The following is a 23,561-nucleotide window of genomic DNA, read 5'->3' on the forward strand; positions in this document are numbered from 1 at the left end:
AGAATGTCACGTTAGGTGTGTGACCGCGCAGTTGCTGCTCAACCTTGGACCGGAACTTGCAAAAAAGCCTCGAGCTTCTCGAGCTCATCCTATTTATAGGTTTTCTTGTCCTTTCATCGCCATGTTCCCATTTCCCGTGAAGCATGTTTTGTCCCCTTCGAAGATTCTCGATGACAGCAACATGACAGGAACAATACAGGAACTGACATATAGAGGGCTGGTGTCTTTTCGAACAAAACATTTTATGGCGTGCATTCCATAACAAAATATATTAATCTAACAAAACTAAACCTAACAAATACATAACTAAATGAATAATAAATAAATAACGCGAAAATAAATAAATAAATAAATAAATAAATAACGAAGAATTTAATAAATTAATAAATAAATTAATAAACAAAACTAAATCCCTAAGTGACACCAGCCGAATGCTATTAAAATTAGAACAAGACACCACACAAACATGAGATATCTTATCCTAATTTTAGACATTTACGAACAATAATTTTTATTTACAATATTTAAAAAGTTTTCATCCAAACTGGCCCAAAAATCACAATTTTTATTGTAACCATTAAATGAATGGTTACAACATGAAACGCTTACAATATTGGCAGTAGGTGAAAGGGCTAAACTAGTGGAGACGAATTTCGCTATCTGACACCACCTTGAAATCCAAGATGACAACTTTTGCTTAGGTTTAAAACGCTGTTTACCACTAAAAATCGAATTGAAGTTTCACATGGGTATTGGGCTAGAAGGCTAAACTAGAAGGCGAATTTCGCCACCTGACGCCATCTTGAAATCCAAAATCGCGACTTCCGCTTAACATTAAAATGCTGAAAATTACTTTAAATCGCATGGAAGCCTCACAATATTGCTATTGAGTGAAACGGCTAAACAAATAGAAACCATATTTCGCTTTCTGACGCCATATGGAAATCCAAGATGGCAGCTTTCAGTTAGCTTGAAATCACTGAAAATCGCATGTAATCCTCACAATACGGGTATTGGGTGAGTGGGCCAAACAAGAAGAGGTCGAATTTCGCTTTCTAACACCACCATAAAATCCAAGACGGCGGCTCCCGATTAACTTTAAAATTCTGTAAATGACTAAAAATCACATGAAACCCCAACATTTGGGTGAAAGGTCTCAACGTTTAGAAGTCAAATCTTGCTATCTGATGCCACCCAAGAATGGTGAATTCCGCTGATCTTTAAAATGTTGCAATTGGTCGAAAAGCTCATTAAAATTTCAGGCGATTTTCAGTGATTTACAGCATTTTCAAATTAAGCGGAAGCCACCATCTTCGATTTCAAGGTGGCGTCAGAAAGCGAAATTCGACTTCTACTCACTTAGCCCTTTCACTCACTACCCGTATTGTGGAGCTTTCATGTGATTTTTAGTCGTTTACAGCATTTCCAAGTTAATCAGGAGCCGCCATCTTGGATTTGATGGTGGCGTCAGAGAACGAAATTCGACTTCTTCTAGTTTAGCCCTTCACCCAATATCCATATTGTGGGGATTTCATGCAATTTTCATTGATTAACAGCATTTTAAAGTTCATCGAAAGCTGCCATCTTGGATTTCAAGATAGCGGCAGGACACGAAATATGATTGCTTCTTAATTAGCCATTTCACTCAATACCAATATTGGGGGAACTTTCTGTAGGGAATGAGGCAAGGCCGTGCGAACGGGGGGGGGGGGTTTAGGGGTTTAACCCCCCCCATGGAGATTTTTTCCAAGTAAAATTTTCAACGTAGTAAAGGTGAATTACTTGATCTCAAAAGGTATTGAAAGAAGATCAAGGTAATGAGAAATTTTTTTCGCCTCCGGCGGATATTAGTCTTATTTCACCTTAGACGTGAGACATTCCATTTTACGAAATAGCGCATATGCCGTTTTCGAATTTTAACTTATTTTTAATTGTAAATTTCGATTTGCAATTCAATCAACATTTTGTATTGAAACCCTAAACTTGACATTCAAAACACTACCTTCTCTTAAGAATGGGTTTCTATTAAGAAATGTTACGAAACTAACTTACAGTTTGAAACGAACCATTATAACATAGAAATTAATTCAACGAACACTTATTTTATACATTAACAAGTTGGAAGCCATGGATTCCTTATGATGGTCATCTGAATTAACAATACAAAATCTAAAACCTAGTATCATCTACTTTATTACTAAAAATTTTGATTTTCAAAACAAGGTTTTGAATGGAATGTTCATCAAGAAACCAATTTCAGTCTCAATTTTATTTTGTGTTTCTTGTTCTTGTGAATGCTCAACATCACATTCAAAAGCGATGAATGAAGTTTTAAATTAAATTGAGTTTTAGAAATTTTTAAAGCAAAAAACTAAACGTTTTGATTTCACCTAAAACTGATACATTTTAAAGCTTATAAACTCCATATCACCAAAACGCAAGGCGATAGACAAAATTTAACTAACAAAACGAGTACAGCACTCTTAAATTTATCAAATCAATCATTTAATCATAAGCACCGAAATGCTTTATCTTTGAGTTATCAAATTAATTGTATTATTAGGTTTTTTAAATTGTTAGACGAGTTTATTAAAAAAATAACTTCTAAAAATGATAAAAAGCTTTTCATTTTCTTCTTCATATTTTGTTCCAATTTTCAAATAAATTTACTGAATTTTAAAGTTTAAATTTAAAGAAATATTTTTTATAAGTTTTTTTTTGATTTTTTAATTCTAAATGTATGTGTTCTTGGAAACCTCAACTAAATTTTAAATAAGAAACCAACAAAATATTCAAAGCTTGAAATTTTAAACTTTAAAAACTTCGATGAAAATTAATAAACTTATAAATTTTCATTACATTAAACAAATTTTCAATCGATCGTGATTTTCAATGTATCTAAAGAAAGTTCGAAAATTATTTGAAGTAACAACTTAAAATTGAATTTTAATGCCCAATATTTACTAAATTTGTATAAACTTTATGCTTTTTACAACAAAATTTGGGATTCATTATTTTTATTTTATCAATTTTTTATTGATCATTTCCCAATCTGTAAATGGTTATTATTTTGAACTTCAGAACTTTTTATAGCTTTTTATTTTATTAACTGGAAGAATTTTAAAAATGAAAAAATGGCTTTTTCCTAATCGAGAATCCACATTTCAAATCGTGATTAATTTTTTTTACAAATTCAAGATACGACCGTGGATTTTTTAAATAAATCCTTTTACTGAAAATTAAGAAAAAAAAGTGTAAAATAAAATAAAATTTGAATAACAATCATTATCATTTTTCCATTATTTTTTTAAAAAGGTTAATTTTAAACCTTATCGCACGTTTATTTGAGCACTCACATTTTCTTTATATCTGGTGTTATATTTTATGTAGATTGCATTAATGCATTAGCTCTTATTTCATCATAATTTTGATATTTATCAATGACTTACCGGAAATAGCATCGATTTGAAACATTTATTCTGATTTGTTTTAAAAATTTGGACTTATTTAATCAATAATACTTATTATTTTTAAGGTTCAATTATAATCATAAATAAGGAAATCAATTTCCTTATTTATTGTATATTGTTGGTATTGTTATTATTTTTGGCTAAATTTGAATTTTGAAAACCCCCCCCATGGACGGGTCCTTCGCACGGGCCTGGAATGAGGTTAAGGGTAAGAAATAATAATAGAATTAATGAAAAATTATATTGAATTGAATATATATGTAATTCCTCTTAACGAATAATATTTCAGTTTAATACATGTAAATGGGTTATTATTCGGACCCTGTATCAATTACTCAATTGTAGCAATCAAAGCGTGAGCGTGTGAGACTAGGAAAATTCATTCAGTTAAGTAATTTTGTGAGCAACAGTCGTGTTCAGGATTTCAGGTTTGTTTCGTTGTGCGTAATTAGAAAGGAAGTGTTTAATAGACGTATAGGGTCACTACACTTTCATGCTATTTAAATTAATTTACAGCATTTCAAAGATAAGTGGGGGTCCGGAAATCCAAAATGGCTTTCGCCGCAGTGTCGGATGATAAGAGTGAATATTATTTTCACAACTTTTAGGGTGTACTGAAAATTTATCATAAATTATCTGCTTTCGCTTGAATATCAGTCCCAAATACTTCCCTTTCAACTAAAAATAGTATTTGAATGCCCTTATTTGTAGCCAAAATGTGCAAATCAAAAATAAACTTTTCATGTCTAGCTCTGAGTGTCTAGTACGTACTTGAATTCGTGTGTAATCAAACAGTGCAGTGTTTTAGTGAGTAATTTAAAGAAAGTTTAGTTTATCTATGTCAGATTGTTTGTTTGGGCATTAACAACAATTTCACGAAGAGATTTTTTTTTTAAATTTTCATGTAACCGAGAAAAGTTTAATGTTTGCACTTCGGTGTACCTTATAGGCGATGGCAGAGCTACCGAATTTGGGGGATGGTTTTAAATTTGTATAAGTGGGATGCAGCTCAATGCAGCTCAGATGTTACGGGGTTTTCTTAAAGAGAGAAAGAAAAACTTTTCGATTCCCTCGCTCATTACGACCACTAAACTTGTTTGTTTGATTTTTTCCTGAGAATCAAATTAGAGTCATTTTTGTAAAAATTATTGCAATGCCCAGAACGCCAGGAAGTATACGTGATTGGTGTTTTTGGTTTCCGGAAATGTTTTATGCCTCTTTCAATGAAGTTACTTCAGATATGCGATTTAGTTGTTTAAAAGTCTAGTGCTGACGTGATTTTTTATCGAATAATTCAATCAAATCAAGCAATCAAAAGGTGAACTAACTTCCATCTTCATTAAATTTGTTTTTTTCTGGGTCTTTAAATCTTTCAGATATTGGAATTTTTTATCGAAATTTACATAAATTACTTCAAACTTTATTTATTTCCCCCTTCTGGTTTTTTGAAATTTCGATAGGGGGGGGGGGGAGGGGGGTGACAAAAACAGAGTTTGATATTTGTTCCAGACTAACTACAAAAATTTTGGATTTGTAACATGGTGGAATCGATAGGGAATAGTTAAAAGCTGATTTTTTAACCGGTCTCAGTATTTGAAATTCATTATTTTTTTTTTATTTTGATTCTCGCAAGATGAAAAACATTTTTAAGAGGTTCAAAACTGAGACCATTTTGAAATAAATTTTGAAACTATTCGCCATCGAGTCCACAATGTTACAAAACCAACTAATGTCGCATTTTTGAGTTATTGACGAAATAAGAATTTTCTATTTTCACCTTAGGTGTATCGTGATCTTAATATTGATATCAGTCCACGTAATAGCAGACAGTTTTTTAACATGTATAGATTTGGAAGGACTGATTATTTTATGAGATGGACAATTAAAAAAAAACGAACACAAACACATCATCATTTTTGATGAAAAACTAGAAATATGTACCCTTTTTTCTGAGTTTTTGGGAATTGAGCAGGCAAAAATCTCGATTTATCCATCATAAAGGATCTTCATTCGGGGTTTCCTGGAATAATTAAATTTAACTTTTTTTCAAGGTTTTTTTTTAATTCAGAATAAATATTTTTAAAATTTTTCGTTTGAGCTTGCATTAACAAGAGAGTTAATTTTAAGTTAAGGGTATAAACCATTTTTATAACTGCCTGTTTAGTTTAAAATTACACGTTCAAAGAAGATTTACAGTTGAAATTACAAGGGATGGGATAAGCCTAATAAAAGACAGCAATAATCCATTTTCTGATTTTTGATAACAATAACAAACAACTGATACCAAAAGTGCGTTTAGGAAGTACCAAATAAAATCAACATCAGATATCGATTGGGCGCTACATTGACATAACAAACGGTCAACCGCCATTATTAGCTGTAATACGGAAGTGTTCGGACACATCAAGATATCAGTCACATCATAGTTATCAGTCTTCTGGCGGGGACTAAAACAAATCGCGCGGAATGTACACCATGAAAACACGCAAAAGTAATACTACAATTTATCACTGGAGATAGAGAAGAGATAGGTACTCAGATTGTGGTACTTACAGTAGTTGTCCAAACACCACCGAGCACAGAAACCCACTTGCCGAAAGATAAACTCCTTGCTATCAGCATGTCGCTCCAGTCGTGATAGTGGATTTTCCGGGTACAGGGCCAGCTTGCGCTAAAAATAAAAGTAAATGATAAAATTTATGTTCCCACGATTGAATGGCGGTTTTTTTTCGGAATTGTTGTTTACCTTAATTGTTGCCTTGTTTTCGCTGGTTTGAGCAAACTTCTCCAGAGCGATTAACGAGAACAGCATTACATCGGGATTGATACCTTCATCCTGTTTTGGAAGGAAGAAAACAGTCAAAATTCTGATTTTTTTAAAAATAGATGTTCATTCGCTAGTTACCAAATTTCCGAGCAAATAGCCCAGTGTGACGTCCGACAGGACCGCTATACTGCTGGGGCCGGCTAGCTTTTCCGCTAAACATCCGAGAATCACGCACAAATTTCGCTCCCTTTTGGGCGTTCGTCGGATGGAGTGCGTTATCATGTCAGCGACCTGTAAAAAACGGAAACAGAAACGTACACATTAGTGAAAGGGTGTGTTATTTTTATTTATAAGGTTATGGGTAGGTTGTTTTTGGAAAAGAATAAATAAGTATATAATCATATAACTGTCGAACGCTTCGACTGAATGTCCTCATTCAAAATGCGAAAAGCATTTTTTTCTGTATAATTTTTGTAAACGTGAACAGAGATATACATGCCAAGTGTCAAAGTGTCACTTAAAATATTTATTGTAAAATAAACGAGAAGTCTCAACAGTATCAGTTTGCTAACAAAGTATGAAAATTTTTGCTCGCATTTTGCTGTGTACCACCTTATGTCAAGCAAAATGTGAACAAATTAAACTCTCAAGGCGTGATAGCATAATTTGCTATAAGTTTGCCATAAAGGTCTAATCGGGATCGTATACGATTGATTCGCTAGAATCAATCTTCAACCCAGCATTTGATGGCGTTAAGATAGAGTAACAATGAAGATTGCCGTCACATACTCAATCAGTGACGTTTTTGAGGTTGTTTAACTTTTCCTAATTCGATAATGTATGACGTTTGTTTTGGCACGAAGCGCATGCAACGTGCCAATACCTGCATCATTCGAGCGAAATTTGGCACAAGACGATAACCTTATTGAATTGTAACATCGACCTACCTTTTGCGAAGCCTTAGGCTACGCAGTGAAAGCTTGAAGAACGTTTCAGTTCTAAATTTAAAACAAAACAAACCTCTAGTCTAGTATATTGCAAACACAGCAACAACAGATATTGATCCAAAAGAGTATATTATAATTATCAGGGAAGCAAAATGGGATTCATTTTCAGAGAACTAGCGCGGAAAATAATTAATAATGAGACGACGGCAGATGGGCAGATGTCTCGCGAAGAAGCACGTGTGCCTGAATCAAAACAAACAACAACCGATTTATGACCACTTTTGAGAACAGCGAGAAATATATTAGACTGAGTCAATTTGGGGCCATTTTTGAGTTTCTCAAACCCTGGGGTCTAAAAAGCTTCGTTTTGGTCTAAAAATCATCCATGATTTTTTGCAGAATTTTTAAGTCACGTTTACATGAGTAAATTTGAACTTTTAGGTTTGTATGGGAAAATTGATAATTTTGTTCTGAAAAATCAACATCATTTTTGTTTCTTCTGTGGAACCGAGCCAGCTGACAGTTTTTGTGCCAATTTATAAAAATACTAAGGTTAATTTTCCGCTGAACAACTTTGTCGAGGACGGTAACTTTGTATCTTATTAGGCAAAAAAGTTATTAGCTGTTTAACAGAGGTATGTCTTTTCGCATTGATAATCAATAAATTCAATTGACATCACTGTTGGAGCCTCGTAAAGTATAGCATGAAAAGCAGGGGTGTCATTTGCTCACACAATGACCTCAATGTGCATTTTTTCCATAGCACATTGAGAGAGCAAAACCGAGCACTGCCTGAGCTAGCTGTTCATCAATGTGCCACATCGAAGCAAATCACTGAGCTGCACAGCGGTAGCCCTCAGCACATTGAGCTGCACAATGTGTACCACTATACCACCACAACGCTGAATTCAACAAACGAAAGCGAATTCTTTCCCAAAAAACAAGCAACAGCAACAACACAGCTGGAATTTGGGCGGGCTCGGCCTGCCGGCTGCCGAACATCGTTGCCACAAAAAAATCTGTATCATAAATAAGTCTGATCTTCGTCCGTACGTGTCCCAATTTAACAGAATTAAATACACTGATGGTACAGATTTTCGTGGCATTGCTGCTCGGCAGCCGGTAGGCCGAGCCCGACCGAATTTCGTTTTTGTTGTTGCTGTTGCTAGTTTATGAGTTATTTTTTTCCTTGCAAGTAGCCGGTGTGCCTTCGTGCCGGACTGGACGAACGATGATCGTTTTTATTTTCTTTTGATGAGAAGGAAAAATAAAACGAAGAAGAGTGCTTGGCAAATTTCTAAAGCCAGAGTTCACATTGAGCAGCACATTGAGCAGAGTGGATCAGCTCATTGTGTTTTTCATCATTGGGAGAAACCTCTCAGAAAATTCGACTATCGGCGCGCAGTAAAAGAGCGAGCAGTAGATGTTCTATCGCCGTGCGCGCAGTTTTAGAAAGCTTGAGCTCACATTGTGCTATTAGAACACATTGCGCTGTTTTGAGGAGTATAACACCCCTGATGAAAAGTAGTCACGCAATACCTCGCTAGGCACCCTGCAGGGATGTCAATTGAATTTACTGATCGGTACTAAACCGATCAGGAATTTAAATTGATTTCTGTTTGTAATGTGTCCTTTTTATGTTCACTTGACACTTTAATCAATTTGTTTGCAAACACCACTTTCTGTACACGTACCCTAGCATTAATATGTACTCTCTCGCAACATAAGAACTTTCGCCTAGGGAGACTCACACAATAGTTTGTAAGCCATTTTAGTTGTTATAATAGATCATTGAGTTAAACAAATAGCACGGAATTTTACTTCGTCTTAAAATCAAATCTAAAGTTTAAGTCCAACTAAGCGACTTCTAAATAGTGGATCCGAAATCGGCAATTGTGGTAAACAAATCACAACTACAACGTGCATACTGTGTGGTACTTACTCGCAAACCTACCCGAAAGAGGAAAACAAATTCTTCCCCAGCGGGTGAACAGCTGACTAGTGAAGTGCCGAAGACTTACCTGGACATTCTTGCTGCTGGTAGATGCCGTTGACGAGAGACGGGAAGAAATACCCCGAAATCCGAACACCCCCCCCATCGGCCGAGCCCGAACATTTGGTCCTTCAAGGCCGGATTCGAGGACATCATCTCATCAGGAACCAGCAGAGGAATCAGTATTCGCCATCTTCCGAGCGCCATAGCAGTTGTGGTTTGTAGAAATCCATCCACACCCAAGGTAGGCCAACTTGTGATTTTCACACCGCGGACAAACTATTACGGCCCAATTACACACTTGGCCAGCGAAAATAGTACCGATTTTTCAATTTTGACTTGTTTGATACGGCACTTGCAATTTCATTTGGTGATTGATTGTGGAATCAAAACAAACGACAGGATTACACTGGTCGACAAGTATTACACAGTACAGCGCAAAAGTCTTGCAACAAGGAAAAATTAAATAACTTTTTGTAACCAAATTGCATTTTGTGGCCAAAGGTCGGTTAAAGGTGGAAGTGCAAGTGCATTTAGGGTGGTGCACCTTACAGTGTCGTTCAAAAATACATCAACACTTGAAAAATTGAATGTTTTTGAACAAATTGGAATTCACTTCTAGTGGTCACTGAGACACTGGAACATTGCTTGGACGCATTGAGACAAGTTGCTAGACTACAGTATTGTGCAAAAGTGACGAGACAACAAGCGTTTGCCGAACGAGATGTGGTGGAGAAGTTCGTAGCGGACTTCACCTATGAACGAGATTGTTGCCAGGTTGCGGTACGTTTAGAGGCGCTCAACAAGTGAAACGAGTTGTTCCTGAACGTGCATAACGGTATCGAGATGCGTGACAGCGAAGAACGGTTCGAGACACATCTGGAGTTCCGGGCGAATTTCGAGGATCGGTTTTGCAGAGCGAAAGGTTTCTTGTTGTCCAAACTGGAAAGTAGGGAGCATCCGTTTAGTTCGACGATCATACACGCATCGGCTTCTCACAGCATAGCTTCCAATTTCCATTTTTGGCTGCCGAAAATCGATCTTCCGAAATTTAGTGGAGATGAATCGCGCTGGATCTCGTTCCGAGACAACTTTCTCTCGATGATCCACTGCAACGAGGACATGCCGATCGTCAACAAGCTACAGTATCTGTTGCAGTTACTGGAAGGAGAGGCAAGAAAACCGTTTGAGTCTTTGGATATCCAAGCCGATAACTATGCCTCGACGTGGGACGGATTGAAAAAGCGCTACGACAACAAGCGATTCATCAGAAAGGAGCTGTTCTGAGGCCTGTACAACCTTCCACCGATCCAGCATGGCATGAATTAGCACAAGACCTCAACACACTGGTTGATGATTTCCAGTGACACGTCAAGGCACTGGGGAAGTTAGGTGAACCGATAGATCATTGGGACACTCCGCTCATCTTCATCCTGACGAATAAATTGGATTCGACGACAATTCGTGCGAGGGAGCAAGATACTCGACAGAAAGACGAGGTGAAATACGACGAGCTCATCGAGTTTCTAATTCAACAAGTCTGGATGTTGAAATCCGTGGAAAGCGATTTACAGCATCGTTCCTGAGGCTTCACCGTTTCCAAGGTGGCCGCACAAATCCCAAAGAAGCAAGCTCCCATCAAATCTGTCGTGAACGTAGCTACGTCCGAAACCCAATTCAGCACTTTTCCATGCCACTGTTGTTTGAGAATACATTCCCTTCACCAATGTCCAGCATTTTCAAATCTGTCAAGCTCCCAACGGCGAGAGCTTGTGACACAGCACAGTCTTTGCTGGAATTGCTTCCGCGGGAACCATCAGGCTAGAACCTGTAAATCTGTGCAGGATTTGCCAAGCGAAGCACCATACGATGTTACACGACCCAGCAGTAGCACCGAATGAGTTCTCACCCGAGAGATCGCAAGCCACACAAGAGAATCCAGGTACAAGCGGATTACTCAGCCCATCAGCAATAAATCCGTGCATTCAAATTCGACGGTTCTATTGGAGACAGTTACGCTGTTAGTTGTCGACCGATACGGAAGAAAGATTCCTCTGAGAGTGCTCTGCTAGATTCTGCAGCTATGTCCAACTTCATCACCAAGAAGCTGGCGAACGAACTCGCCACCCGCCAAAGCCCCGTGGACATCGCAGTTGCCGGAATTGGAGAGTCAGTGAAGCGCATCAAGCACAAGTTAGCTGCCAAGATCGTATCCAAGAACTTCAACTTCTCCACCACACTCGATTTCCTCGTCATAAAGAAGCCTACGTTTTATCCTCCTACATCCCCGATCGATTCAACTGCCTGGAGAATGCCGAAGGTTCCAATGGCGGATCCTCAGTTCAACGTTCCAGCAACAATCGACATGATCATTGGTGGAGAATGTTACCATGAGTTCCACACAGGCCATTCCCTTGGTAACGGTTTACCGATTTTGGTGGACACCCTCTTTGGCTGGACAGTTTCCGGCAAAGTGGATTCCAGCTCCACCACCGCACCGCGAGCGTGCTTCCTCTCAACCGTTGATCAAACCCGAGAAGCGATCCCTGGGGAGTTCCATCCCTTGAAGATTCAAACACGGAGACCACACAATGAAACTCCAACAGAAAATGGTGTCCATTTCTCCAAACTCCTGAAATTTTTCTCCAACCCAGAAATATGCACAACAGCGATCCTGTTGAGGACGAACCACACTGCTATCTGCCACATTACCCGGTGCTCAAGGAAGCCAGCAAAACCACCAGGCACCAATGAACGCGTGGTATTCAACGCATCCTATGAGCCCTATGCAGGATACGCACTCAACGATACGCTGCTCGTCGGTCCCGTCGCTCAACACAGCCTGCTGTCCAATACTCTTCTAAGCGCAGCCAAGGTCATCGAAGAAGGAGAAGATGCTGTCTGTGGATCCTCCGGCTACGCTGCCCATTCGACCAAGCAGCCCTCTGTTACCGTTATGGAGTACTGTGCACCTGTTCTGCCAACAGCACCGTTCCGGATACCCCAACGCTCAAAGCCGCCACCGCATGGTTGGCGAACTGTCGCTGCTAAACGTGCAACTGCTTTCCAGATTGGTACAGACGGGCCCAGTTCTCATTCCGGGAGTGAACAATGCAGTCGGCACCTTCAGCCGTCCGACTTTCCTGCATGGTGGTACGATCCGTCGTCGCTGAAATACTGGCCCTGTTCCGCCACCTTGCGGCCACTAGATCGCCTCGCACAGCTTCATCCAGATCGAGATGGAGTCGTTCCGGTTTTAGGACCAGATACAGCCCAGCGAGATGGTTGTCAAAACCACCGACGACAAGAAAAAGCTACAAAGACCAGTAGAGCACGCCGAATGTGCTCAACGCGCTAATGGAGCGCTAACAAGTGATTAGCGTTCCTATTATTCCATCCATATCGTTCGATCTACCGGGTCTTTGTTGCTTACAGTTCCTTAGACGTTCTATTGTACCCCGCCATCATCGAGATCCTTCTACAAAGACCGGCAGAGCACGCCGAATGTGGCTCACTGCGCATGTCGAGCGCTAATAGGTGATTAGCGTTCCAAACTGTCACATTTTCTCGTTCGATCTACCGGTTCTTTGTCGATCGCAGATCATCTAGTATTCGTCACCATTGACCAAGCCACAAGCCGAAGCAGAATCTTCTAAGACCGGTAGAGCACGCCGAATGTTGCTCAACGTGCTAACGGAGCGCTAATAGGTGATTAGCGTTCCTATAGTTTTTCCCCTATCGTTCCATCTACCGGGTCTTTTGTCGATTCCAGATCACCAACTATCGTACATCGTCACAGCATCTCATGGGCCACCATCGAGAACGGCCAACAACATCGGTATCAACAGCAGAGTCTTCAAATATAGGTAGAGCACGCCGTACGTTGCTCAACGCGCTTAAAGGGCGCTAACAGGTGATTAGCGTTTCTATAACCTTATACTCCGTTGTTCGTTCTACCGGATCTCTTGTTGTTCACAGATTCTGCACCAGTTCCGATGTTGAGACGAAATTCTAAGATGTGCGATGTGTCAACCGTATCTTCTGGTCCAACCGAATGAGTTCTCAGCCGAGTGATCACCAGGGTCCCATTATCGATCACTAGTCCCGACGCTCAGACGAAGCAGTTTCCTCGATGAGCAACATACCAGCCGTGCCTTCGAATCCAGCCGAAGAAGCATGCAGCAACCCGTTGGGCATATGTGTTATTGAAGCGAGCGGCAGCAGTTTCAAGGTGGCCGGTGTTAAGTGAACATAAAAAGGACCATTACAAACAGAAATCAATTTAAATTCCTGATCGATTTTGTACCGATCACATACCTCTGTTAAACAGCTAATAACTTTTTTGCCTTATAAGATACGAAGTTGCGGTCTTCAACAAAGTGTTCAGCGGAAAATTTCCCTTAGGATTTTTATAAATTGGCACAAAAACTGTCAGCTGGCTCGGTTCCACAGAAGAAACAAAAATTATGTTGATTTTTCAGTACAAAATATACTTTTTTCCCAAACCAACCTGATAGTTCAAATTTACTCATGTAAACGTTACTTAAAAATTCTGCAAAAAATCATGGATGAGTTTTATACCAAGACGAAGCTTTTTAGGTTTGAGAAATTCAAAAATAACCCTAAATCGACTCAGTCTAGTAGAGGATAGCCTTCAAGTCTTTTAAGCCAGGGGGTGTGAGATCGAATCCCGGTCACGGCATACATAGTACACTTTCGGTGGGTTGGTGGTTTTAGCATTTGTAAGAGCGCAACCGCATAGCAAATGACTGAAGGAAACGAAATAAGAACGTTTCCATGTCCCTCTCTATCCCATCACAAGAGAAAGGAAGATGGAAACAATGATTAAATTAATTGATTGGCTCGGTCAATGCTGTTCGTGTGTATGTAAGGCAGCATTTGGAAAACTACAGAAAAAAAAATCTTGTTTCAAAACACCGACAAAAAACCACCGGTTAAGCTGCCCGGCTGTTAACAGACAGTAGGAAAGCAAAAAACAGTTTCTCGTTTCCACTTCCCTTTCCCATTATAAGAAAATACTGACGAACACCCGGCCAAACGCCAGACGCTGTGCGTTTTTTTTGGTGATGAGCCGTTGCACAAGGACTATGACAATTGATCCTCGTTCCATCTGGCTAAAGTGGTACACTGGTTAAGCTGTAGGATGGGAAAAGTGAAGGTTGTGAGTTCGATTCTCATCGACGGTATTTTTTTTTGTTTTCTTGTTTCTGAGATAATAAACCTAAAAAATGTTTTTTTTCGTTTCGCTTGAATGTTTGTTTGTACGTAGTGGTCCTGCATCATTTAACCCGAGAGCTTGAGTATTTATGCCCGTGACGGAAAAGTAATCATATCATCCGTTGGCTCCGATCGGCATTGAAATTTTGCAACCTCTTTTTTTGGGTATAGCTCTCTGTGCTACTGAATTTGGAAATCTATTCGATTGATGATTGATTGAAAATTTCTGTTTGAAGGTTGAAAATCTTCTTGGCTTCAAAAGATCCAAGATTTTGTGAACGATGAACTTTCTAAATTTTTTTTTTGTGCAATTACAGCTGTGTTATATAAATCACTAAATACTGCAATGAATTAGACGTTAATGGAAAGGAGTAAACAGGAGTAAAAAAGTGGTCAGCTTTGACTAGTGGTTTAAGTTTATATTTAAGATGCTTTTCACCCTTTTTCAACGCCTTCAGATTTCTTCTGACATATCATCAGTCCATAATTTATATTCCAATATACTATTCGTACAACAATAACTTTCGATAAATCCGTATGGATTATTGAAAAGATTTATTATTTTGTTTTCTTATGGAATGTTTATGGTAAAAAAAACCTTCATACCAAAATCGCTTACAGCTGTCTCTAAAACCTCACCGATAAACCGTTAGACCGTATTGTCACTAATTGAGGTGAGGCGGTAATTGAACCGGTGAAACTTTATGCGCATATCAGATCAAGGTTGTGTCGAAGATTTGATAAAAAAAACGGAAAAAAACGGAAGAGTGCGTCGTAGTGATAATGATCATAAATTATCACTATACAGATTGCCTGGCGTTTACCGGGGCATCGTCATCGGTCGGTCGATGGCGCTGTCAAAGAACGGGGAGGAGGTTGGAGGTCTAACGACAACGATTCCGTCCGTTTGGAATTGCTAATTGGAAATAAGTATCTCACCGTTCTGCCACCAGTTGTGTAGGTTATCGTTATAGGTATTTCTCTCAATTGAAACCGCGGCACTTACCTCCAGTACGGAATCCTTGGTCGGCAGCGGACTGTCGTCGAGTAGCAGGGTAATTACGCTCGGCCCCATCGGATGCTCTAGCGGCACCACCCGGATTAGCGATTTGACCAGCTGGATCCAGCCGGATGGTTTGTCGGTGATATCGTGAAGCAGAATCATCGAGTTCGGGGGCTCCGGTTCACTGCAAAAAGGAGAAGATGGGTAGAGGAAATATGAGATCGGTGATGAGTGGTTTATTGTGGCTTTTTTTTTGTATTTTGATAAAACACCATGACTCATGTTTCGGTGGTTTGTTTTGAATTTTAAGTTTTTAACGCATCGATGATTTTGGGTGATTCTGACTTTAAAATTTTTTTTTTGTTTCGATTATAGTCGTTTTACCATCATTATGGCATTCGCGACTTTATCAACGTTGCAGTTGGCGGATCGTTATTGAAAAACTTATCCGGTACAACTGTGTTCGATGTTTACTCTTGGGCTTGAACTCGCGGACATCGGCTCAGGAAGCAACAGACTTGCCAACTGAGCTATATCACAAGCCCTGCACTGACTTTAAAAGCTTTCTGGAAACATCTTTAGAGCTGTCAATATGTTTCACTGTTAGTGTTTTGAATGGTTGAACCTTGCAGATTAAAAGCATTGTTGGTAGAATACATGAAGAAAATGGACAAGTGGGAAGTTAGACGTGAAAAGTGAGATGAAACAGGAGACTTGAGAAGTTAGACGTAAGAAGTGAGTGATGAGATTTGAGACGTGAGACGTTAGAAGTGAGTGTCTCATATCTCTTGTCTCACAGACAGACACACACACACAGACATAGGCTGGACCTTGCTACCGATGGGGGGAACCATACATACATACATACATACATACATACATACATACATACATACATACAAAACAACCCTGGTAGCCCTATTCAAAAATTTTAAATAGAGAAATTGTAGAGCTTCTCATTTTAGGAAAAGTCAGAAAATTTCATGTATCTAGCTTAAACCGTTCCTGAGATATCGCTTCGAGAAAGTACAGTTCGGGTCATATAGACCCTAAAGCTAACCGCAAAGAAAGGTTAACGACAAAAAAAATTTGTTTTTCAAGTAACAAAAGATTCGTTTCATGCATTTTTGAGTAATTTGTAATCAAAATAACATTTCGATTTCTTATGTCCTATGTGTTTGGGGCAACATATTTAAAAAATTTCCTTGAACAGGAATCGAACCCGAGCTTACTGATTACCTCTCCGACATCTAACCAATAGGCCAAATCGTCAGATGTAAACTTGTGAAGCTGTACGGCAGAAAATGCTCATCGTGCCACGATTAATTGTGCTCTATTCACCCCGAGTCAACAAATTAAAGTAAAAACGCGTTTTAAAATTGATTTAAGTGAAAAATCAAAAAAAATAATGATGGTGAAAGTTGAGGAACAATGTGTATACCATGTTGCAGTGCGTACATTATAGATCAAGATGAATCTAAGATAATAAAATCAGGGTGGCCAGCGAGTTTCCATTTTCGAATTCCCGGTTTTTCCTCGGTTTTCCCGATTGAGATTTTGTGGTTTTCCCTGTTTCAAAATGCGCAAAAAATTTGTTTATCAGGTGTTTAGACCAAAACTTAATATATTTTTATGCAAGTTGAACGTAAAAGTGTGAGTGGACTTAATTTTTTTTCAGTTTAATCTTGAAACTTAAAAGTTATTCAGAATATGGTAATGGTAATACGGTTAGAAAATAATTCTAGTTGACCTAACATAAACCGAAAATTGTAACCTTCTTTTCAGTCTTTCACACCACCTACGTCAATTATAAGGGAAATTGCATTATTTTTAAAATTTGCATGAGATAAATTATAGTTTCGATTTGATGCCATGCGTATAATACTTTTAAAATTTCAAGTTGAAATACTGAATTTTACTGTAGAAATCTTGCTAATGAATTCTGTAATTTTAAACATAATTATGCGCGATGAATTTCGTATTGAATAATTGAAATATTGAATCATATTCAAGTTTGGATTCAATTTTTAAATTTTAATTTTAATTTCTGGCGCTTATTTTATTTTCGGATTGAGTATTCTAATATTTTCCTTCTGTTCCTTCTGCTCTTAAAACAGATATTGATTTACCTGATTCATACTAAGTAATCTGAAATTTTATTTCGGTTCTTATATTGAACTGAATCATGTTTATCATTAAATACCTTTAAATTTAATTTTCTAGATGCCTAAATCTATTTACCTTACTTCTGGTAAATACATCTATATTCTTAGTCTGAATTTTCAGTCCTATCTCAAAAATGCATGTTTTTATTCGACTTTTCAAATCCTACTGGTTTAATTGAAAAATATATACAGGAATCACACAAAAACTTGGTAGTTTTTACACCTTCTGTCTTCTGTGCGTTTACTAATTACCCAAATTAAATGGTGGCATCTTATTTTTTTTTTGTTTCCGGCATATTTCAGCATGGAAAATTTCCGATTTTCAAAATTTAAAATTGAACTAAATTAGAAGAAAAAATTTTCGAATCTAAATAAAATAAGTACTTCGAAGTTATGTCGTTTGTCAGAAATTTGATGATTGATTTTTGAACTTATTTTTAGATATATTTTGACAATTTGTACTACAAATGTACTACAAAATTTTGTAGTGAAGATATTTTCAAATATTTTATCAATCAAATGATAACTTGAATTATGGTTATGATTACCGTAACCTCAATTGTAAACAGCTGAAAATAAGTTAAGTCGCGTCAAAAAAAAAGTTCATTGTTCAATTTATTTTAAAACAGCATTTAATCATAAGATCTTTGTAATAAATAGCTTTCAAAAAAAAAAAAAAAAAAAAATAAAAAAATAAATGACCGAGTAAGAATGAATAACTGAATTCATAAACCGTAAACTGGGGGAACTTTGATCAGCGGGGTAACTTTGATCGACATGACATTTTTGCAGATAATCATCATTAACTAAGTATAAAGTTGAAATATCTGTAAACTGTTGATACTACGTTTGAAAGCCTGTAAATTTAGTTACAAATAAGCTAAATTTGGGTTTTTATTAGGAGATTTTTTATATTACTTAAAATATAATTTTAAAGTCTTATAATATCTGTTTTTTGAAGGCTCATAAACAAACATCTCTCCTGATCAAATTTAATCATTTAGGAGCAAATGGGTTGTTTAATTTGGAAGTTCATCTTTTTTCTTGATTAAGGTTAAGTTTAAGTGTAATTTTTATGGTCATTTGATGATAATTTTTGGATATTGAAAAAAACGGTCATTTTTCACGAAAAAGCCCGTATAGACAAAATGGCTAGAAACACTATCAAATGGTTAAGTTTGAAGAAAAAAAGAACATGGGAACAGTACGAGGACTTGCATGAAAGTAAAATTTTGTTTGTTTTTGAAACCAAAAAATATTGAGAAATGTTGATAATTTTTGCCCCTAAATGTATGCAGCAACGTTGTCCATCTTTAAAGTATATTTGTTTTTGGAAGAAAACGTTGAAAAATTCAATTGAGTCCAAACAAAAAATAATGTTATCGATGTTTTGAGCCTTCTAGGCTTAATGGCATCAAAACAATAAGTTTGAAGATGTTGAGATACTTAAAAACCTTAGTGATCAAACTAGTGAAATCTAGTTTTGTAACAAACATTTAATTATAACAACCAATGTCGTTTGAATTTACTAAAATCAATGATCATTTTTGACACTCCTCACATCAGTAAGGGTTTTAAAGCTTTTTTGTCTACGAAAAAGCAACCCCTTCCAAAATATTCAAAAATGAATGAAAAAAGTGATCAAAGTTCCCCCAGTTTACGGTACCTCTTTTAACGTTCTTTTAAAATCCCACCGAAATTAATTCGAATTTTTCTGTCAGACTCTTCAAAAGAACTCTCCCAATTTAAATGTGTTTGTTAGATTTCTGCTAATTTTTTCAAGTTTCGCATATTCGAACATCATCAATTTTGAATTAACGTACAATAATTACCTCGGAGCTGCCGACAGACGAAACAGTCGAAGAACAGTGGTGTGGAATCAAGAATGCCTTTATCACGACGAGCCATGGTACTCTCGGTAAAGTTTGTGGAAGAAGGAGTGAATGGATGTCGGATGAAACTTGGAGGATGGTCGATGATCGGAGAAAGGCGAAAGTCGGAATTGAGCAGGCATGTACCGGGTCAGCCAAAGCAGCCGCCCGCTTACGATATGCGGAGCTGGAAAAGGCAGTTAAACGAGCTTGTAGACGAGACAAGAGAGCCTGGACAAACTCCCTAGCCGAAGAAGGAGAAAGAGCCGCCGCCAATGGAGATATCCGATTACTTTATGACATTTCTCGCCGCCTCAGTGGTGCAAGGACTAATGCAAGAATGCCGCTAAAAGACTGAGCAGGTCAGTTATTGACCGATCGAACGGATCAGCTCAAACGATGGACTGAGCACTTCGAACAACTCTTCCGAGTCACGAATAGCGATGGCCAACAAAACCCGCAGCTCGAAGCGCCAACAGTAAGTCGCATTAATGGCGTCAACTCGGAAGCGCCCTCGCTGGCTGAAATAGAAGCGGCAATCAAAAACATGAAATCCAACAAAGCACCTGGCATCCCTGCTGAAATACGGAAAGCCGACCCTGCCCTATCAGCACAAATGTTGCACCGTCTTTTCGCTGACATCTGGGATACTGCAACATTCCCGGCCGACTGGATGCAGGGTATCCTCGTAAAGGTCCCGAAGAAAGGAGACCTGACAGAGTGCGGTAACTGGCGAGGCATAACGTTGATCTGTATAACCCTCAAAGTCCTCTGCAAAGTGATCCTGAACAGGATCCAGGAGAAAATCGACGCTACACTCCGACGGCAACAAGCTGGATTCCGATCCGGACGATCATGTGTGGACCACATCACAACGCTACGAATCATACTGGAACAAATCAACGAATTCCAGGACTCTCTTCTGCTGGTGTTCGTTGATTTCGAAAAAGCATTCGACCGACTTAACCATGAAAACATCTGGGCGGCTCTAAGGCGACGAGGGGTTCCAGAGAAACTAGTCCATCTCATCGAAGCACAATACGAGACATTTTCGTGCAAGGTCTTGCACGATGGTGTCTTGTCCGAACCAATCCCGGTAACTGCTGGAGTGAGACAAGGATGTATCTTATCACCGCTACTTTTCCTCATCGTAATGGATGAGATTCTGACTGGATCGATCGACTGTGCACCGAACCGAGGATTGCCGTGGAATCCTTTAACAATGGAGCAACTGAACGACCTTGACCTGGCTGACGATATTGTTTTGCTCGCCCAAACACAACCGGACATGCAGAGCAAACTCGACGACCTCACCGAAAGTTCCAAGGCAGCAGGTCTCAAAGTCAATGTCGGAAAGACCAAGTCGATGGAGATCAACCCAGGAAATCCCCTCAGTTTCATGGTAGCTGGGCAACAAGTTGAGAAAGTGGAGTGCTTCCAGTATCTTGGTAGCCAGATAACGCCTGATGGTGGTACCAGGAAAGACATCGAAACCCGGATCAGAAAGGCCCGATTTGCGTTTGCGAGTCTCCGAAACATCTGGCGGTCACGTCAGATCTCTCTACGAACAAAAATCCGAATCTTCAACTCAAACGTCAAATCCGTATTGCTGTACGGGTGCGAAACTTGGTGCACATATGCGGTGACGACGCGAAAACTGCAAGTATTTGTAAACCGCTGCCTGCGGAACATAATCCGCGCTTGGTGTCCTGGCAACTGGATCTCGAATGAGGAACTACATCGCCGGTGTCATCAAAGGGCGCTAGAAATTGAGATTCGGGAACGTAAGTGGAGATGGATTGGGAACACGCTGCGAAAAGATGAAAACGAGATTTGCAGAGAGGCGCTAGATTGGAATCCAGAAGGTCATCGAAGAAGAGGCAGACCCAGAAACTCGTGGCGGCGAAGCCTAGCCGCTGAAATCCGAACTGTCGACGAGAATCTTGACTGAGACCAGGTGAAGACGCTGGCTCCGGATCGTCAACAGTGGAGGTCTTTTACCACGGCCCTATGCACCGGAGGATCGGCGCGGGATCATTAAGTAAGTGCAATAATTCCAGATATCAGATGGATGTTAAACTTAGCTAAATCTTAGTTTTCGAGATGTGGATTCAATCGAAAACTGTCTGATTTCAACAAATGAATTACTATCAGAACTAAAAAGTCCAGCATATGGGGTTTTTATAAATTCCTTTCATTTAATTTTTTAAGGGTCCATTTTTTCCAATTCGTAAAGAAAGTGCATAACGGTACGGAATCTTTTATTAATGAACTCTATGAAAGTTAACTACCAAGACTTAACATTTTAAAACTTCACAGTTGTAAAATTTTTATTTAATTTAAAAACTTTTTTTTACCTTCACTGCAATGTACAACGACGATTCATAAATAATTTTCCCGGTTTTGATTTGAAATACCAGGTTTTTTTCCCGGTTTTCCCGGTCCCATTTTCAATTCCCGGTTTTTTCCTGGTTTTCCCGGTTCGCTGGCCACCCTTATTTCCTGGTGCTTGAAAATTAAAATATTTTCGTCACTTGAGAACCTACCTAGATGTTTTTGTTTAAATATTTCTGTTAAGATGATAAGAAAATTCCTTTTTTGGTGAAAAATTAATATTATAGGAAGTTCGAAACTATTCCTCATGAAAATTTATTTAAGAAAATGCGTACTTTTGTAGAAAAGAGAAGTGCTTTCTATGCCCCGCGTCCCGAGTGCTCGTTATGTCCTTACCTTCCCAACAATGATTAATAATAAGCTGTACACCAGGGGTGAGCAATCCGCGGCCCGCGAGACCCTTTTATGCGGCCCGCGAAGCTTTTTTCTAATTTTTATGCCTTAACTTTTTTCTACAATGGATTGTTGGGAAAATTTATATGACTTGATCAAATATGCACGTATCTGCATTGGCCTCACAGTCATTCAGATTGTTAACTTTTTTCTAACATTTCAAGCATTTATTATTTTCTGTTCAATGCATAAATGCAATATTGTTTATTGGCATAACGTAATATTGGAGTTTATTTTATTCAGCTTACATTTTTCCTAATTATTTACCACTTTGAAAAGCAAAATCCATCAGAGTGAATCGGAGGAACAGCCATGATCAAAGTAGGTAATTGCGAAGTCCGTTACAGAAGTCATTATTTTCGTTTCAAGCTAAAATAGTATGATAAAAAATGTGCTCAGCCGATTTTTTTAAAATTATTTTATTCAATTCTTCTAAAAGGCTTGTTCTGTTATCATTCAAATACACTGGATTCTTTTTTTAAACGATTGTTGTGTTCGTGCAAAAAAAGAAATCGTGTAAAAAAAGTTCAAAACAACCGGGCAAAATTCATCGCTCATTTTGAGTAAAGTGGCCAACTTGGATTGTAAATTGATCATTTCCAACCAGGTAGACCATTCTGAAGTGATTTGAGTGAAACCGGGAAACTCAAAGATTTGTTTTGGATTGCTTTGTTTTGGGTTTTAAGCCACGGTTGTTCCGGAACTTCCGCAGAGTTAGTGGCCATTCCGGCAAATGTTTCCGTCGGGAAGCAACGTCCGAATCCATTTACCACCCAAGAATGGTTCGGATAAAAAGCGGGAATGTGTAGAACCTGTTTTTGACATGTTCAAAAATCGTCTTATTTCGAGAAAATCGTTTAAAAAAAGTCGTTTAAAATAAAACCGTGTAAAATAAGATCGTTTAAAAAAAGAATCCAGTGTACTGACAAAAAAAATAACCAAAACTTGGTGAAATATTTTTTATTTCTAAATTTTGACGAAAATTATGAAAGTTTAATAATAAAGCCTGGGTGAACGATTTTAAATTTTTTATCAACATGAATCAGCCGGCATCAAAGTTATCGACGAAATTTATTAGTTCTTGATGAAAACAAAAGATATCTGAAATTATGTGATTCGATCCAAAAGGTCTTTGCGATTATCTGTGATGCTTTTTTTTCAGTAATTTGAAAGATTTTTTTTTAATTTACAACTATTTTATAAAAGGCCTTTTACTTTTATAAAGCTTAAATGAGCCGAGGGTATTTGTTTCACTGGTTAGTAAGGAGGGGGACCGTAATAGAAAAAGAAAATGTATAACAAACATCGATAAATTCAGTT

General features: G+C 38.2%; 1 protein-coding gene across 1 annotated transcript in view; it reads right to left on the reverse strand.

Moving 5' to 3' along the window:
- The window catches only part of LOC129747894 (RING finger and SPRY domain-containing protein 1-like), a 47,424-nt gene that overhangs the window by 8,307 nt on the left and 15,556 nt on the right, over positions 1-23,561 (reverse strand). Inside the window, exons 2-5 of the mRNA XM_055742278.1 lie at positions 15,422-15,602; positions 6,376-6,528; positions 6,217-6,306; positions 6,024-6,141 (exon numbers count right to left, since the gene is read on the reverse strand). Of these exons, the coding sequence (XP_055598253.1) occupies positions 6,024-6,141; positions 6,217-6,306; positions 6,376-6,528; positions 15,422-15,602 (542 nt within the window). The remainder of the gene's footprint in view (positions 1-6,023; positions 6,142-6,216; positions 6,307-6,375; positions 6,529-15,421; positions 15,603-23,561) is intronic.

This window comes from Uranotaenia lowii, chromosome 2, assembly GCF_029784155.1.
Source record: "Uranotaenia lowii strain MFRU-FL chromosome 2, ASM2978415v1, whole genome shotgun sequence".
In the NCBI taxonomy this organism is placed as follows: domain Eukaryota; kingdom Metazoa; phylum Arthropoda; class Insecta; order Diptera; family Culicidae; genus Uranotaenia; species Uranotaenia lowii.